This window comes from Leptosomus discolor, chromosome 7 (assembly GCF_034619465.1).
Source record: "Leptosomus discolor isolate bLepDis1 chromosome 7, bLepDis1.hap2, whole genome shotgun sequence".
NCBI lineage: Eukaryota > Metazoa > Chordata > Aves > Leptosomiformes > Leptosomidae > Leptosomus > Leptosomus discolor.
The window spans coordinates 27,014,589-27,034,269 of record NC_141397.1 but is presented as its reverse complement, the minus strand read 5'-3'; the positions used below and the strand labels follow the sequence as shown (position 1 = coordinate 27,034,269).

Genomic DNA, 19,681 nt, shown 5'->3' with positions numbered 1-19,681 from the left:
AATTTCTCAACTGATTTTAGGTTTTAAAATGTCTCCCCTAGTTTCCTGTTATCATACAACGCATAGTGAGTGCAAAGTTTTGTGCTTGGCACATAGAGCAATTCATCTCAAAATTACATGTTATTTGCTTAATTTGGTATTTCTATTTACACTAACTCTAAATACCCACTTGGATCTTATGATCAGCTTCCAATTTATTTCTACTGTAGCATCCAGACAGTTTCTATTTATGTCTTTCTAGTTTTTCCAGTGTGGTCATTCTGGTGAAAGTGTCCATCTCATCACAGCTGCGTTGAGATTTGTGTTTCCAGAATAACACAAGTGTTAAAAATATTTTAAGTCATGAATTTTTGTAGGTGTGAGAGAGACTTGAACATTGCAGATCTTAGTTTCTAGGCTCCTAGATCACTAGAGGAATCTGCAGCCTTGAGCGGCTTTAGGCACAAGTTGACAAGTCCCTTCCTCAACACCAAACAGTCTGTGTGTTTATATGTGTATGGGCAAGGTGGGGACAGACCAGTCCCAAACCTACTGCTTGTATTGCTGCCTACACTAAAGCCCTGAAGAGCAAAATTATTGCTTTTGCTGTGGGAGGAATTTGAACATGCAGCAGCAGCTGCTCAGGAGCAGGGCTGGAGGGACTGCTTGCTGGCTGCAGTAAGAGCGTGCTGATCCTATGCTCCTACATGTAGTTTTACATTCCGACTTCCTTCTTTTGTGTCAAGACACCCCTAGTCCATCACTCGTATTTCAGGCAGCAAAATTCAGTTTTGCCTATATGGTTGAGATGGCCGCTCTGCCTTTGAGACAGGTATATAGACTATTCTTCTGCAAATGATAAAAGAACTAAGCTCCTAAGAAGAGTATCCACAAAAGTAAATGACCCAAAACCCACCAAAAAAAAAAAAAAAAAAAAGCGAGAAATTAACCTCTGCTACTTATATGAGTGCTCTTATTATTGAGGTAGCAAATAAAGAGGAAGCATCCATGTGTTCTCTAACAGTTTGGCCAAGGTTGAAAGAACAGGAGAACAAAGGCATGACATTATGGCACAGAGCAAAAGAAGCTTTAAAATACTGTTTCAGGAAGTAATGATAAAATGTTTAGGCTGGTCCCTGAGAAAACCATAAACCTTTCAAAATGGCAAACACTATAGCAGACTTTCAAAACAGTACTTAGAAGCATGATTAGTGGGAGCTGTGTATCTACATCTGTAATGGCTTTGAAACCTCAGCCTATAATATTCCTTGGTAGTCTTTTCCCTCATCAGGCGTGTAGGAAGGAAAACATTTTTTGTGACTGAAAACACAAGTAGTTGTCCATCCAGAACAACTGGAAACCATACCAAGTTGTCTTAAGTGCTAGACAGGCTATATGGTAAATACTAATTCATTTGAGAACAACAGAAAAATTTTTAAAGCCTTGTAAAGGAAATTAGGAGCACAAGTGTCAGACTTTTGTATGTTCATACAAAAAATGCACGAGGTTCCTAGTGCATTGTAAAATGAAGGAGCAAAGAAGGCCAAAGTCTTTAACCATCTGAAACAATCTAATCATCTTCTGGAAATGCACTGTTTGGGGTGACTATGTTAACTGAAAATGGAGTGATTAGATAAAGTCAGGCTCATAAGTCTCCTGAGTACTACTAACTTATTTGTAATATCATTGAAGATGAGTAGTATGACTGGTGTCTCTAGTCTAAAAGCTATGACATTCAGAGGAAGGTAATTGAAGCCTGCCATTCCAAAGCCCTGGGTACATGTTCAGATATTATCAATGCAAATTTTACGATTTACATCAAGATAAAAATTAATTCTTCTTTTGGCTGCCTTGGGATTGATCCATGAGAGAGCACAGGAAGAAATAATAATAGACTTGTAAGTGACTATATATCAACCATGACTTTAAGACAGGGAGTAGGATAAACAGAAAAAACCTGCTCCCACCCACACTCAGCTTTCACACCACAGAACATCAGTGAAGATCAATAGACTTTTTGTCTCTCAAAAGCATACAAAAATGCAGGTACAAAAAACCCAGGAGAAGCGATTTTCAATGGAAAGACTCCCGATTGAAGGCAGACCAATTCCAGCAGCACCTATTCAGCACAGACTATCAGTTTAAGAATCACAACTTATTCCAGCTCTGTGAGAACTCAAACAGAAAGAGAGTGGATTCTGATGACACCAAATATCTGAATGATTTAATACTTTGCAGTTAAAGTTAGGGTATTTATTTTCCCTAGAAGCTGACTGGAAGACAGTGCAGACTGTAAGTAAAGACATCATTAATTTCTCCAGTTCTATATTATTGCTTTCAGGACATTTTAAGGTGCCTGAAGACAGAGACCCAGTTGAAAAGCACAATAGCATTTCTGGTTTGAGGTGACAAAGACATATGAGTGCATTGCCTCTGAAAGAGTAGATAACAGACTTCTGACACAGGTAAGAGACACAGATTTTTTGCTACATGCTGCATCTCTTCTATGAATTGCTCAGAACAACTGACCAGAAGTTAAGCACCTAAACAAAGAAAAGCTGCAGCTGTTCAAGGAACTACATCACCTCCACCTTTTGGGGGTTATTTTTTCCTAAATATCATCAATTATGGATTCAGTTGCAAGCATGTGCCCATCTTTAATTCATATTACTGTTTGAGCTATTCCCCTGCAATGGCTGAACTAAAACAAAGAGCTAGCTGAGTCCCCCTTGCATATCTGAAGGACAATCATTCGTCTCATCACCATTTCTGCTAACCACCATTCTCCGAACACAGGAGAGTGCAGGTACTCATGAAGTCGGTTAAAACATGACTCAAAACCAGAAGATTCTCTAGGACGCACAAACCTGAAGCCACTCAGAAATTACTGCACATATTCCTTGCAGGCTTCACAATAAGAATAAAAACAATTCAAAGTCAACCAACAGACTGAAATTATTCAGCATGATTGCTTGATTTTAATTCAACAAATTTGGTAGTCAGTGCAGCCCCTGTATTAAAACTGTTTTCCAGCCTAAAAAGCCTTTCCAACCTAAAAATACCAGATTTTGCTGGGTCTGCTTGTAAACCTGTATTTTATATTAACAGACTTAAAAATGCTGCAGTGGTGAATTATCTAACATGCTCTGCACTGGGAGAAGTTACCATCCTGCTCTTTGAAAAAACCTCTTTGGCAGACGTTTCTGGTGGGCATCCCCCTAGGTTTTTCTTAATCTCTCTGGTTATTTCTATGGAGAGGAAGGGCCAGGTTCTGTTGTTCCCACAGAGTTCCCTAGAGTCTCACTGACCAACCCCGATATCAGTGACTAATAAGGATCTCGGGCACTAGACCACTGACATTTTAAATCTTTATCTGTAGAATTATCATTACTGATTATTGTTAGTTTATATATATGAACTGATCAAGTATAGTATAAATATTTCATGTGTATTTGAAATGGTCTTATTACTCATGATTCAAAATGTCATTCAATGCATACCATTAAATCGGTGCATTCATCATGCTTCTGCACAGGAAGCTTACAAAATAACACTCTCCAAATCATTTTTTTTCTGCACTGCTTATCTCCAAGACAGATAATTTGAATATAAATCTGTTTTCTAAATGGGAAACACAAGACAGCCTGCAGTCATCATAACTGCTCATCAGTCTCTCCAGAGTAACCATACTGGGAAGCGGTTCAGAATCTTCATTTTATTTAATCCACTGGTTTATCTTTGGACAATAGCAAATAAAGGCTCCAATTATGCAGGTGTTTTTTGCACAGACAACTCGTTCCCAAAGGTCTTGATCCTATGAAGCACAAGGAGTTTTACAGTTGCAAAGCCACTGAAATACTTAATCACTGATTTAACTTTAAGCAAGCAAGCATACCGATTTCAATAAGACCACTGGCATAACTGTACCTTGAACCAGCATACAGCCAATATTTCTAATTCAGGAAAGTGCCAATGCACGTGCTTAATTTTACATGTGATCAAGAAAGCCCCCTAGCCTGAGATTAAGAAAAAGACTTTCACAGCACTGAATATCCATGAGAGAATACACCGTTTTTGCTACCAAGATGACGTAAAAATATGTCAGAGACAAAAGGCATCGTATACGGTTACTAACTCAGTAAGAAGTCCTCATTTTCATATATTCCAAATGTAAAAGAGATACACTAATGCACGGTTGCAATTCAGCATAGTTAAAAGTGGATTTGAATTACCTCAGGCTGTTCTCTCCTTGCTTACATTGACAGGCAAAACCAAATCAAGGCAATGCTACTGCTGTTCATTAGGACCTTGCAGCTCTTCTATCACATCGAGTTTCTTTGTAAGCCAGCAACTCTTGTGAACTAGCTGCAAAAGACCCAGCAGCTGATCTCAATCTGAGGACAAGCTGAACTACAGCTGTGTAACAAAAACATTTGGAGCAACATGAGGATTTTGTCAGAAATGGCTTTAAGGGATGACTGTCATAGACAACTTAGAAGAACCTCAAGAGATCATTTGGTTGTCCCAAGGTGAGATTAGCTCTAATCATGTCATTCTTTACTAATGCATGTTCAACCAGTTCTTAAAGACTTCTAGTGATAGACATTGCTCCATATCTTCTCAATCAGTGCTGTGCTTCATTATCCCTCCTCTTTGATTATCTTAGATGTCTGGGGTAACTCTCCCTCACTTTAATATATGCTATTAAAATAGAAATAAAAGCCTATTAAATAAAAGCCTGCAGCAGATATGAATTTATTCCTTGCTTCTTTGCATTCTTCATACATTTGAAAACTTTATTGTATCTTCCCACAATCTTCATTTCTGCAGACCCAACAGACCTAATTCCTTTCAACATTCTTAGACTATGTTTCCTAGGTCTCTATTTACTACCTTGGGGATCCTGAGGTCCCTGTGTTTCAGCCACTTATTTGGGCTCTGGCAGCAAAACCAGCGTTTTTTTCTGAATATGATTGCAAAGCACTTTGAAAATTTTTTGTGTAACTATATGCAAACTACAATTGTATTCAATTACAGTCTAAGTATCACTCCGTATGGACCCAAGATTTAGACCACCTTTTGAAGATAAGCAGCCCTGCCGGATTTTGTGCGCTCTCAGAAAAATCCATCACTGGTTCCACTGCACTCAGTGACTCAGTTAGGGGAAAATAGAAGTGGAAAGATTTGGCTAAATAAGAATGATATATCAAAACACCCAATATTTTAATGAAAGAAACTGAATATCCACACATTTGCACTTCTGTACAATTTTTGTGATATATATATATATAATTTTAAGCTGTTTACAAATAACATTTAATGCTTCAAATATTACATAATGTTGATATATTTCTAGCAGAAATAAATATATTGCACTTAAAAAGAACCTTTTCATTAGATGTTGCTTCATAGTTTATGTTCATAACTTCTTTTTCCATAAAAAGATTTCCCCCTACTCCCACCCCATACACACAAACACACACTTCAGTACATGGTGAATGTGCTCACGCAATGCATTATAAACAACAAAGTCAACACAGCAAACAGCAGAACCGTGGTACATTCTGTTAAAGAGGTTACATCCAGTTTTTTACCTTTCCTTATTTTTAAACCAAATCTTTCCTCATGTTTCTGAAGGCACAATAAAAAAAAAAAAATTAAAAAAAGATTGTTTAAATGTGCTAAAGGTAAAATACAGCAAACTGTATTTTTTGTCCTTAAACTATCATAAAAAGTTACTTCAGAGTTTACTTAAGTCAGTTTTTTTTAAAAAAGATAAAATAAAGAAAAAGAAGTTGTCATTTGATAAACTAGAGACTATATGCAAGGACAATTTATTACAGAGTAATACATAAATCCTCTAGCCAGCAAGTAAGTGGTTAATAAAGTAACCACATCTCCTGCAGCAGAAAATGCTCTGTAAGTAATAGTGAGAATAAGATCTCACTAAACCCAAAATTAATCTTGCAGTGAGTGAATGTCACCCTTCTGCAGATAATAAGCGCTGTGGCCACAACTCCCTCCCAGATAAGGAGCCCTAAGTGTTACACTGATCTCACTGTTGCTTTTACCCCTTATCTAGGGGTAAATTACTAAAATTTATACTAACTCACAGTTTTGAAAAGCTCCCCAAGTTTTTGCAATAGTTTTCATAGATATTTCTGTTTACCTGTAGTACACACACATGAGAAGGATGTAGTGCATAATCAAGTTGCCAGCCCAAATGTTTACAGTTTAGAAGAGGTTCATTTGCAAATGGTGGTTAGTGTTTGCTAGATGTTGGAAGCAGTGACATCTTACGTGTAAGCACTCATGCAGTGTCCCAGCCTCCATGGATGAAGCCTTCTGGGAGAAAATTTGCAATTGCATTTTGTAGATTGTACTACCCAGTATGTTAGCTAACATACAACTTACCACGTCTGAACTCCTGAAGAAGCATTTCCATTAGAAACTCTGTACCTTTATCTACTTGGTCTATGCTTGTTTGTCCATTTATACCTAGAAGAGTACCACTGAGACACAGTGGCATTGATTTCTATCTTTGACAGTGCCTCAGACCATATAAAGCAATACTGAAAATCAAACAGCCAAGATTTAAAATGTATTTTAGGTCTAGCTTCTCTCAGGGCTCCAAAAGAGGAAGAAAAAAAATTCAGACAAATGCATCTAAGTCAGCTTTGTTAGTCTTTGGGATACTTTTGTTGGATTAAAGACCTGAGACTGTTGACTGTCTATAGATAAAAGGGTAATCCAGAAAACACCCAAAAGTACTTGTAATACTTTGGAGGATAGTCTTCTCTTTGAAAAACATATTCAGATATGTTTGCTCTACCCTTCTTAAAAACTAACAAACCAAAACAAAAATCAACAGCATAAACCAGCACGTTTGCCCAGCCAAGAGAGCTCGTAAAGGTGAACAGCACATCTCATGGGATATAAAATGTGAATTATATTGGAAAATAAACTCTAGATTATATTTGGCATTCCTAGACCATCTACCAGCAACAGATGTTATGTCTTGAAACTGATATAATTTTGACAGCAGTGCAGCAACTCCTTAGATAAATTACTGAGTTATTGTCAAAGTAGTACAGATAATTTTTTTAGGAAAAGTGATTTCACTCTTCAACCAGTTAATTACAAATTTACATTCATTTTCTTCCAATTGTGAGATCAATGCTAAAGCTGATTTGTAGTTGCAGTTCAGTCTTTTCTGTAGAGTTCCTATGCTGTTGCTGTCACTATAGTCACTGTTCTTACAGTTAAACTTTGTTTTTAGGAGATCAGCTCTGTGGAGAAGGACCTGGGAGTCCTGGTGGACAGTAAGCGAACCATGAGCCAGTAATGGGCCCTTGTGGCCAAGAAGGCCAGTGATATCCTGGGGTGCATTAAGAAGAGTGGCCAGCAGGTCAAGGGAGGTTCTCCTCCCCCTCTGCTCTGCCCTGGTGAGGCCACATATGGAGTATACTGTGTCCAATTCTGGGCCCCCCAGTTCAAGAGGGACAGGGAACTACTAGAGAGAGTCCAGCGGAGGGCTATGAAGATGATGAGGGGACTGGAGCATCTCTCATGAGGAAAGGCTGAGACACCTGGTGCTCTTTAGCCTGGAGAAGAGAAAATTGAGAGCGGACCTTATAAATGCTTACAAATAGCATTGATGAGTGGGTGTCCAGAGGATGGGGCCAGGCTCTTCTCAGTGATGCCCAGTGACAGGACAAGGGGCAACAGGCACGAACTGGAGCACAGGAAGTTCCACTTCAATATGAAGAAAAACTACTTTACAGTAAGGGTGACAGAGCACTGGAACAGGCTGCCCAGAGAGACTGTGGAGTCTCCTTCTCTGGAGACATTCAAAACCTGTCTGGACGTGTTCCTGTACAACCTGCTTTAGCAGGCGGGTTGGACTAGATGATCTCCAGAGGTCCCTTCCAACCTCAACCATTCTGTGATTCTGAGATGTTGAATGAAATCCCATCTTCGTTACAGTCGGAGATGGGATTTGTGGCTGACTTCAGTAGGATGGGAATTTTATCCCTGGATTCACTCCCATGCTGCCCCCTGCCCACAGGAAGGCAAGAGGGACAGGGAGAAGAAACCTTGCAAGATGGCAAGACATCTTCTTTGAGCATCCTGTGGACTCTGTGAACCTAATCCCTTCAACCTCAGCTCTATGCAACAGGTTTTGGAGGTGTCATTGTGAGGGCAAAGAAGATGTGATAACTGGATATACCTATTGACCTTATTCCTGGGGAAGGGTCTCACAAGCTGCCTTTTTTCCCTACCTATGATTCTGCATTAGAGGGGAACCCAGTGAGTTTCTGATGCAAAAGAATTAGACCATCGGGAAGCAGCATATGCCAGAGAGATGAACACACTGAGAGAGACTTCATGTGACTAGAAAAATCAAGCTGTGGATTTGATAGATAGTTCTACATCATCTACAATATGAAACTCATCACAGAGAATTTGTATGAGGAATTGGACTTATGTTTTTATATAGGGACAGTCTACTGCAATATTTTTTCAGATACGAATCACATTTTATTCACAGTGAAAAGCACTTGTCTTTGATTTAATATTTTTGTAAACGATGTTGTCAAAATCCAGTTTCATTCTCCAGGAAGAGCCTGGAGAATTTTCTCTGAAACATTATCAGGGGCATTTCTGCGTGCCAAATATTGGTGTTTTAAGAACAGGGACTAGGAAGGGGCTAAAGAGTACCGTTTATTTCTCTGGATTTGCTTCACAAAGGAAGGACAGGTCGATGTATGAGCAGGTTTTACGTGACTTGTAAAGCTTGCCTAAATCAGCCTACCTGTTTCAAACTTACTTCTGGAGCCATGTAAAAGCTGCCTACTTACTTGACAGTTTCCTGATGGGGGTATCAGCATTAAAGCTACTGGCTTGAATTCTGAACCTGACCATATTCTTTGCAACTCCAGATAAGTTAATGAAGCTGCAGAAGGAAACAGGTAAAAGAAATAGAATTTCTCCACAGGCTTTAGTGCATGTCATCATAGGGCCTTCAGACAACTCTAAAAGAAATCAAGGAACTGAAGGAGAGGGATTAAAATTTCCTTCCAAATCTCCCCTGAAATTTTTGTTTCTGTGGAATCGTATGTGTACTTAAGGAGTTACATTGTTTTGGGGCTGGTATCATGTAATTTCCTGAAAAGTAGGGGGTTTATGTCAAAGTGTGTCATAAGTAGACACAACCTTGCAACATGCACTTTTCAGGTGAATCTGATAGCCTGAAGCAAAATCTAATGTTTGGATACATTGAGCCAAATTCAGTGTCTGTTTCTAAGTCATGTAAGTACTGCAGAGCTTGGCCTATTACATTTGTTCATGGAACTCCTTGTAGTAGCTCTGAACCCAGAAACTGTAAATAAAAGATTGTTTTCATTCACATACAGATCATAGAAGTTGCAAATTGCCTCAGGTCATTTTTTATCAGCAGGTTCAACAGTGAATAAAGGGAAATTAGGTTGATATTGCAGGTAGCTGGGGTGATAGAAATGGCCAATTTGACATGATTTTGAATTCAGCTACAGGGAAATCCATAAAGATGGCCCTTATCTGGGGGATGCCAGTACTGGCTTACAGTAGAAACTGAGAAAAGCCTGAAAGGTTGTCACTGCTGTGTGTGATGGGGTATGTAAGACGACGCAAGGGGACAAAAAAAAAAAAAAAAAAGGCGTGTGACTTGCACTTCACAGAGATGGGAGGTAGGTCACTCGGTGTACTGCACTCCGCTTCTTACCATACAATACCAACACACTGGTCAAAAGTAGAGGATGATAGTGCCAAAAAAGTCTGGTTTTCATTCTGTGTTCCAGCTCTGCTCAGATCAATATATGGGATTGGGTACCTAGTTCTTTTTTATAACTTGGACGCAACTCTACACAGAAACTGTGTTGACTTCTTATTTACAGGGAAATCCCAGCTCCTGCCACGCAGAAGACCAGCATCACACTGGTACTCTTTGCAGCAATGCAAAGGATTCATTTTTTCTCATACCTCTACAGTTCCTCTGTTGCATCAGACACAATGTATTAGAAAAACTGGACAGTACTTTGAATGAGAATCCTAATTACTAACTGAAAAAAGGCAGGTATGAATTAAAAAAAAAAAAAAAAGTCACATGTGAAGTTCTGCACTGATGTTTTCCCAAGGAAACTCCACAGTTTTACTAGGACATGGGGAAACAGACAGTACAACCCTCATTTTCCTGGCCAAAGAGCTTCTATAACAACAGCCATGACCAAACACAAGAAAATCAGAACAAGTAGAAGGATACTGCAATGCCACTCATCTTATGCCAGTCCATTGATTATAGCTTGACCTAGAGAGTCTATAGCCTGATCTAGCCTGAAATTCGGTCAACTTGGTATGCGTTTGCAGCTAGGAGCAGGTCTTCAGTGGCAAGCACAGCAGCAAACAAGCATTGATTTAAAGATTTGATATCTTGGGTTTCTAACTTTAAGTAATAGATTTTCCCAAATCATCATTTTCCTTCATCATACCTTAATAGACAGTTAAATGGCTCCTCCTAGGATATAGGACAAAGTTCTTTTTAGACTGAAGGACAGAATACATCATTACTGCTACAGTCCTATAACACAGTTCTTCTTTGGAACTGATAAGTGTTTAGTGAAAGAAACAAAGAAAGACTTGTTAATAATTTTCTCTTTGAGATTATAGTAGCAACTAAGAAATACTGCTTCTGGTGAATATAAGCCAGTCTTTTAAAAAGGACAGTGGTCTTCTCCACTTCGTCCCGTTCCCAGCAAATGTGTGCTGAGATAGCCTAAAGCATGCTTAAAGTTATAGCAATACATTTTTCTGTTAAGATGCTCATCAGTCACAAGAAGAGATGAAGATGAGTAAGAGTATTGCCTTTTTCAGAATTCTTCTAGCATATGAAAAAAGACCTATACACAATTTTACACTGCTGCATAAACATAATCTCTTTCTGATAGGTATAATGCACCTTTGGAACGAGCTGCATGTGACCAAAAATCCTGGGAACTTTGAGATCCATTTCAGCTGTGTTACACATAGGTCTGTGAGCAGCTCCAAGCTGCATGCTCTCTTCTTGTGATCCCTCAACAGAGGAATCTATGTCCATAATGCATTTTCTTAGCTGGTTTGTTACGAGTTCAGCACTCCTGCCACAGGCCTTTCAGGAAGGTCCCTTGTTTTTTTCATACCAAACTTGCACATTTAAAATCTCATGTTTCTCTTGTCTTCCATCACTCATACAAATGGCGTCATCACTGCGGAGGAATGACGCAGTCCCTGGATAGCTGCATAAGGACCCTGCTGAAAATAATGGTGGTACCTAGGCATGTGGAAGGAAGGGAAAGTGGGACCACTACCTTGCATGGAGCTGGCTATAGCAGAGGGTGTAAGAGGCATTCCCAGGCGACTGTACGGAGGCAGAGATCCTTGGATTGGATGAGGAATGGGTGTAGCTATGGATGCAGTGCTGGTACCCAGGGCACTCAAAGGCTGTGGGTGCTGAAATCCAGGAAAACTGGTTGAGGAGGATACCCAGGAACTGAGGGACAGGTTATCAGATGTTGTAAAGGCTGACCCTGCAAGCAAAGAGAAAGAACACCTGATGTTTGCACTGCAACACACAAAGCTGGTAAAAGAGCAAAAAGGGAGCAAAAAAGTCTTTCACAGCAAGGCTGATTTTAATGACAAGTTGTCACTGGAAATATTTCCCAAATATTTCTCTCTCCTTATGTCTTTATATTATTATTTGCCAGTTGCTGTCCTTTATCACTACATCTTAGACAAATTTTTAAGAAGCTGGTTGCTGTGGCTTGAACAGTAAAATCAGCTTTGCACTTTGGACATTTTTGGTATTAAACACTGAAGAACCTTGTAATGCTGCCACTAAACACTGAAGCATCTACTCTGATGTGGAATCTCACTGCATTACATCCCTGTTTTGAAGACATGCTTGTAGCTTTTTACATCAGATCCTTAGTAGAACTGGTTATTTTTTTTTTTTTCCTATAATTTCAGTCTGGCAAAAGTGCAGAAAAATATAATTTGCATTACAAATCTATTTTTTTTTTACCCCAGTAAAACTTGTCAGCACTGCATCTTTTCACTCAACTTGACTTTTTCCAAAATACAGAACAGAAAATTCTAAGATGTCAAAACATTTTTTTTTCCAGCTGTGTACAGTGCTCTAAGAAACAACACTAATGGTAAATCATAGTAAGAGGTGTGGGGTGTTAAGTGTAATGCACAAAAATGTTAAAAACTTGCTCTCAGGGTAATTATCTACTTTTGATCAAATGGAAGGGGTTTCTTTGGTATTTTTTTAATCTTAAAAGTTCCGAAAATTATTTTCACAAGTTTTCCAACTCTTTAAAGCACTTTTTCTCTGAAGACTGCAAAATCAGAAATAAACAGGAAAATGGTATCTTTAGATTAGAACTAATTGCTTATTTTATTTTGACAGGAAAATTTTTAGGAAGTCGATGAATAATTTGTTTTGATAATTATACATGGTCATTTTCAAATAATCTGGTGATGATGTTGCCCTTCACCCTTGCAGTTCCTCTATGCATCTGGTCATCATCAAATGTCTGATTTCTAGAAATGGGGAATACAATAAAATCCTATAAACAAAGTCTTATTCTTTTATTCCTATTCAAACAGTAGCTCATGTCCCTTCTGCATTTTCTTTCTCGTCCAACTTTGTCAATTGAGAAAATGGTTCTTACTTTAAGAAATAATTTTACTGTTAAGAATATTTGGCAAAATATAATTTCAAGCCAGTATTGCAAAACATTCTGAGAAAACAAATGTTACAACAGGTAGTAGTTTCATAAGTCTGATTCTAGAAGATAGGTTTGTCCAACTGTGAAAACAAAAAACATGAAGACGTCTATCTGCCAAGGTAAACTTGTTGGAATTATGTATACTAACCAATCGTAGACATGTACTTAAAACAATACTATAAGCAAACAACAACAGAAAGAAAAAATGCAAATTATTATTTTAAAATATCATAGATCTCTTTAGGGATATATTCTCAAATCAGAAAGGGAGCTACTCTTGATTAATTCCTCCTCTGTTTAATGAAACAAATAAAACGGCCCAGTAACAGGAAAGAGAAATTGTGTCAGTTCAGCAGTAGAAATGGACTTGAACCAAATCCTGACCCCACCATTGAACCAAATCCTAACTGCTGGGAAGTTAGGAAGCCAGAGCCAAACTACACCATACTCACAGACGAGAGCAAACCCGTTTACAAATCAGAGGATACCTGAGTGTTATTGCACTACAGGGAAAGTGGGATGCAAATCTGGATTGCATCCAGAGAAGGTTTACATTTGGCTCTATTCCAGGTGACTACCATGAGTCCTGTGTGTGGATGCTGGAGCACAGGCATTCAGACATTATGCATTAAAGAGTTTTAATTGGGTTTATATATTTCATATCCGTTAATTCATTTGGAAACAGACTTATTGTGATAAATATACTACTGAAGGCTAGCCACTTCCATCTTTAGATGGCTGAAATTGGCTGAGATGAGAATGCTCTGGATGTAATTAGAAATAAATAGCAGTGAGAGACCTACTTTATTCTACACAGAACCAAGTATGCGATTCCTTCCCATGAGGAACCTCCATAAGGGCCCTTTCCTCCTCCAGCTGCAATTGTCTCTAATTGCAACTTAATACTCCAAAAGGTCTCACGCATCACATTTGCCAGCACCAAGGAAATGTGCTGTAGTAATCCTGAGGCAGTTGAGGCATTGGAGAGCTTATAACACACACCATCTAGCAGCATGCTTGTATTTGGCTCTCAACTCTCATACATATGGAAGGAGACACGTCCATTTTGCATGCAAGGTAGTTTTCAAATGCATCAGAAGAAATAAAAGTGTCCATGGAGTTTCAATAAGATCATTATTTCTTTCCCCATACCTTGGAGGACTTCTTCTTATTTAAGGATGCCAGACCTAAACAGAGAGTGAAGGCAGTACAAGGTACTCATCCGTAAGAGAAGTATGTTTTACCCTCTGTTTAACCTCTAACCTCTGTTTGCCTGGAACAATTACAATTTATGCTAGCATGTGGGTCCCAGATTAGAAAAAAGTTGGTGGCCACAACTCATCATCTTCCTCATTTACTCATTTGCCATATTGCAAGCAAATGCAGAACTGCACCTTGTATATATTATATATAAAATTAATTTTAATAAACTGTTCCTTCATCCTCTGACACCTTCCTCAGGCTTCTCTTCAGAAGAGAAAGGCTCTAAAGGCCAATTCTCATACTGAGGTTCACCTTGTTCACTTTATCACTCCCAAAGGAGGACGTCATACCAGGGCGAGAAGGTGCCTTGCTCTGAGCACTTCTGTGAAGGGAAAATATAACACTGTCTTCCACAATAACTGGCCTAGGATCTAAACTCATGTGAAGCAAGGTAATCCCCTGAAAGTATGTGAAATGGTGGCATCATACCAGCTGAGGAGCTGCTCTAGAAGCTCCACAATCTAAGGAGCTGCTCTTAGAATAGACGTGCATGAACAAGCCCACCTAATCACATTTTGTTGAAGAGCAACTCGTGGTTAAAAATAAGTGTGTTTTCCCTGCCCAAGTCCAAAGAGCTTATGACCAGAAATAATGCTCTTGTCTTAGCAACACTGTATGAAGTTAGAGGACAAGACAAGGGCACTGCCAGTCGGAAGGCAGATAGAACTGCTTTACCTCAAGTGGCTGTTGCATATCAGACAGGTCATGAAGTCAACATGCAAAGTATAATGCAACAGAAGTTTGTGCTAGTCAGCGATCTCACAGGATGAGTTTGAGATCTATTTCCAGTGGCCAATTACAACAGATGCACTTTGTCCAGCGAGCATCCCCACAAAGAACAACTCTGTCTTGCTACTACTTTTGCAACTGCTAAAGTAAACAAACCATTTGATAAAGCATTTGAAGTGAGATGTCCCAACAGGAAAAGCACCTTTTAGAGACCAAGAGATAACAATTAAACTTCAATTTTCCAGGGAGCTATGGCCTTTTCTTCCTGTAGAGGCAAAGTGGATTAAGGACAGGCTGGTTGAAGACGGTCAAAACCAAGTCTTCTCTCACAGAAGGCTGAAGGGGCAGCAAATGGCACATCTACATGTTACTGTACAAATGGTGCTGAGCTCCAGCTACTAAGTCCTGAGAAGGAATGGGGAGTGTTAGCTTGTTCTCAGCACCACTGTAAATGAAGTCACCTGGGTTTCAGCCATCTTGAAGAGGAAGCGGAGATAGTTCTCTTGGGATGGCAAGGGCTGTATAGGCATCTTTAGAGCTGCTTCCTGAACTAGCCACCCACACCAGTGCCATGGGCATATAAGATGTCCAGAAGAGCCATAAGTTAAGAAATATTATTCTTCATAATAGGACTTTGTGACAGAGAGGCACACCAAAGAAATGCTTCAGAGTACCACAGTACAGGCTGTGGTCCTTTTTCCCTAAGCATAACTAGGTCACCACAGTTTACTACTCAAGCACATTTTCCTACCTCTGCTTTGTGTTGCCTGGCTGTCATCTCCGAGATCATCTTCTCCTCCATAGGTTCGAATGGGGGATCGGGCATAGGAGTGCTTTTGGATAAGGCTCTCCACGCTTTCTCTGTGAAAGGAAACAACATACCATACCAATAACATCCTAAGCAGCCTCTAATTCATTAGGTTAAATACAATGAACATGCTGCCTTTTCCCTGGCCAGATAACAGCTCTCTCACACAAACTGTCCAAAATTACTTAACAAAAGGGTTACCTCACAGCATGTCACTGGAAATGCTGAACTTGGCCTGCAATGTTTTAACATTGCTGATTACCTCTTACTGGCATGGTACTGCTTCTTCAGCAAAGTAGAGTAAACTTCTCACTGCATTTCCAGGATGTGGTCTCAGAAAATGAATATAAGACCAGCACTCTTCACAAATTTGAAAATGCAAGGTCTGGGGTTATTTGTGCGGAGTGATCGGTCTGAGTTCAAAGAGACACATGTGGTCCATCTCCTTTCAAACAAGATTTCACATCACACATGACCACCTCATCTGGCACTCTCCCATTTTACTAAAATCAGGGGCAAGAGATAGATGTGTCCAGAGACAGCTCAGCTCTAACCATGCTCTCTCAGCATTAGGGGCCAAAGCCAGTTCATAGCAGGAAGTCTATAGATACTACTGATCTCGTGCCACATCTATTCTGGGAGGTTAGACGTGTCTGCCAGGCCCCCGCCTCCCTGGTGGCACAAAGCACTGAAGTCCCCCAAACAATTTTTAAATAGAAGGAAGGCTTATCTGCACGATAAGCCATAGCAGTTTGTAAAGAAGATCCAACCTTACATGTTCCCAGCGCGTTCCCATGTAAGTAGGTGGCATTATACCAAAGATGAATAGGGCCTAGGCACGTTTCCAAAATGGCTTTGCCCTTCTGTTCCCACTTAAGAAATTTAGGTAGTGATAGCTGTTTAAACCTGCTGCTTGGTGGAGGTTTTGTCTGAATTTACCATTTGGCAATTCATACGTGCTAATGCCCTTCGCTTGGAGTGTGGCTGTTGCAGAAATGTCAAAGAAAATTTTCCAAGTAACATGATAAATCACAATGGCACATGTTTTCCTTTCCTACAGAAAGCCCATTATGGTCATTTTGTCCTTGGTCTATCACTGGCATCATTACTTATGCTAGTCTCCTTGGAAAAAAATAAATAAAAAGGGGATCTTATCACAGTGATTTACTTGTGTCAGGATTGGAAGTGGACTGAAAGCAATGGCAGTTCCTACATAGAGGATGGTATAATTGAATTACTGCCTTTTAAGTGATTGAAAACAGTAGGCATATCAGGGCTATCTTGAAGAAGATTTTACAAAGAAAAGACAGATGGCATTGTTTACATTATGTGCTGAATGCCTCTTGAAACTTTTTTTTCTGAAGCAGAATGTGAAATGCAAAGAATTTTACTTAACCAAAGAGACTCAAATGAGTACAGAATAACAGAATAATTAGACCAGTGTTGTCTGAGTGATTTAGATACCAGTCTATAAACATATTCATAACCAAAGAATTACTAATCTTTAAAGGTCTGAAAAATAAATGTGATTCAGACGGTTGTCTGTATTGTCTCTATTGACTTTATTTCTAGTGAAGGTCTGCTTATAATGACAGACATTACAGCTTATAATAATATCTTGATGCAACAGAAACAATGCAGGTTCTACTTTTAGTGCAGTGGGCCAAATTAATCTCTAAAACTTTGGATCCAGTGGTGGTTCAGGGATAAACTCACCCCAATAAATTTATATTTTAAATACCTACAGGGATTTAAAGCTAAATCAAATGCCCACAATTATTGCACACTAAATTCTTTCCAGATGGGTTTGTATGCTAGACAGAGAACTCTATTATTCTGTATGGTTGTCTTCTTTTAAAGGAAAGAGAGAGATGACTTCTTAGTGAACCCTGAATCTGCAAAGTTTGAAACCAGGGAACTATGTGGTAGGTTTATTTATTTATTTTTAATATTGTAATGTTGCAGGTAGTATGCTAAAGGTCTTAGCAGATTAATCACATTCATTGACACAAGCAGCAAAGCTTTTTATGGCAAAGGGAACGGGCTAATGAGGTAACTTGGATCAGAGAAAGCAACTAATTTCATAAGAGCAGTTCCTTTGTACTGCTGGGATTTAATATTCAAAACTGTATATACTTATCTTGCCATGTTGGTAGTTTATGCTATAATCACAACATGCCTACTAATTTTTCATTTAGAGGTTGAGGCTGTGATTCACATCATGAGTGCAAAGCATCAAGATCCACACCAGAATTTAGCCAGCTGGCCCCCACAGCCCTCAGGTGGACACTCTTCTTTCCCCATACAACACATGCTGCCTATAAACCTCCAAACAGACCTATGAAATGCAAAAGCCTGAGCAGGAAATGACCGAAGTGTGCAAAAGGAAACAAAGAAAAACAAGAAGTGGTGTATTTTCTTCACTGATGAAGTATATCTCTGGGTTATCCCATCAAGCACTGTTTCTTCCACCTAGAAAAACAAGAGCACTCAGATCTCCCTCACCCTGGACAAGTGACCCAAGTCAAGGGATAATCTTTCCTTCCCTTTGTGTTTCAAAGGAAAGGCGTGATGGCTTCTGCACCGTGCTCAAATATTTCATGCTCAGAGAACACCACCCAGAGACCAAGTCTTCTTGGAGAAGAAAGGGATTGCAACTCATCTAACCTATGGAAACATGTGGAGTTTCTGCACAGGTTGGAAAGAGGAGGGCAACCTCCTCCACCCTTTAAAGACAGAAGTGCTTTAGGACTTTCTCCAAAGCAGATGTGTAGGAGGAAGCAAAACTTTAAGAACAAGATTTAAGTGCCTGTGAAATCTAGTTCAAAATACATGAACAAAACGGGGAACCTGGAATACAGATTCCTGCTTATACCCTTTTTTCAACTGGGGCTGAAAGGACTTAAATCTCAAGATCTTCCTGAAAATTTTGCTTGTGGAAGTGTGAAATTGGGATATCCAGAATATGGTGCTCTGGGCCAATAAAATAAATTTTTTAAAGTTCCAAAATATTGTAATACCACCACTATTAAGAGGGAAAGACATTAATTTAAACCTCTGGCTTTATAGTTCTGTATGCAACATCTTCAGATATCTCAATGTGGTTCGAAGGTTTTCATTTTATAAAGTACTGATTCATAAATCAATACTTGCCATTTTACGATTCTGCTCAATAGAAAAATAGCAAGTGAAAAGTATGGCGGAAGTTTTTTTCAAGTTTTCCTTTAGTATTTTTCAGAGCTCATCCACACTAAACTGGCTGAAGAATGAAATGACTTCCAGTTACTCCATGCTCGACTTCCAGTTACTCAGTTTGTGATCAGACACTTGTTATCTGATTCTTGGACCTAACAATTTTTACCTTTTAATGTATCTTAGAACTCCTCAGTTTCTTCTATTAGCAATAATCTTTGTTTTAAGAGATCACAAGCTGCCAGCCTGATAAAGGAAAGATGTCTTCTTTCTGTCAAATTCTTGTGTGGTGTGCCAACTATTTTGTCTTCCAGATTGCTCTTCAACTCACATATGTCTTGTAAATACCCAGAGGAGGTGAAAAACACACGCATAGGCATAACATATTACTGTGATTAAGCTGTGCTATGTGTCCAACTGGATAATAGTAGCAGATGACAGGCTGGAGATGAGCAAGTTAGGGGATAAAGCTGTTTGGGGAAAAAGAAGGAACTGTGTGCCAAATGGAGAGGAAAAAACTAAGCTTGTATTGGCTAGCACACCCACAGAGAAGATGCTGAGGCAGGACAAATGTAAGGAGAGGTCCCAACAATTTGCAGTCTGACAGAAGCATACCTTGAGCCCAGCCCTGTCAACAAACCTCTGCTTATTATGAGCAAAGCACTTCTTTCCTTTGTGCAAAAAATGAAACAGTGAATTTTGAACCAGGAATTGAAGGAAGTGAAGGGTTGGGAGAATTTATCCGTTACCAAGGTTTTAGGGTACACAGGGAACATCTTACCATTCTGCATGTTTTAACCTCTTGACTGAACATTTCACTCTTATCCCCACTAGGAACTGATTCCAGAACTGAACTTCCGGCTAGGGATGCTTTATGTCTTGCAGCTACAAACTGAGCCTTTGG

General features: G+C 39.3%; 1 protein-coding gene across 1 annotated transcript in view; it reads right to left on the bottom strand.

Moving 5' to 3' along the window:
- Window positions 1-11,238: 11,238 nt before the first annotated feature.
- The window catches only part of TBX20 (T-box transcription factor 20), a 34,224-nt gene continuing 25,781 nt past the window's right edge, over window positions 11,239-19,681 (bottom strand). Inside the window, exons 7-8 of the mRNA XM_086468169.1 lie at window positions 15,529-15,638; window positions 11,239-11,579 (exon numbers count right to left, since the gene is read on the bottom strand). Coding sequence (XP_086324295.1) covers window positions 11,239-11,579; window positions 15,529-15,638 — 451 coding nt within the window. The remainder of the gene's footprint in view (window positions 11,580-15,528; window positions 15,639-19,681) is intronic.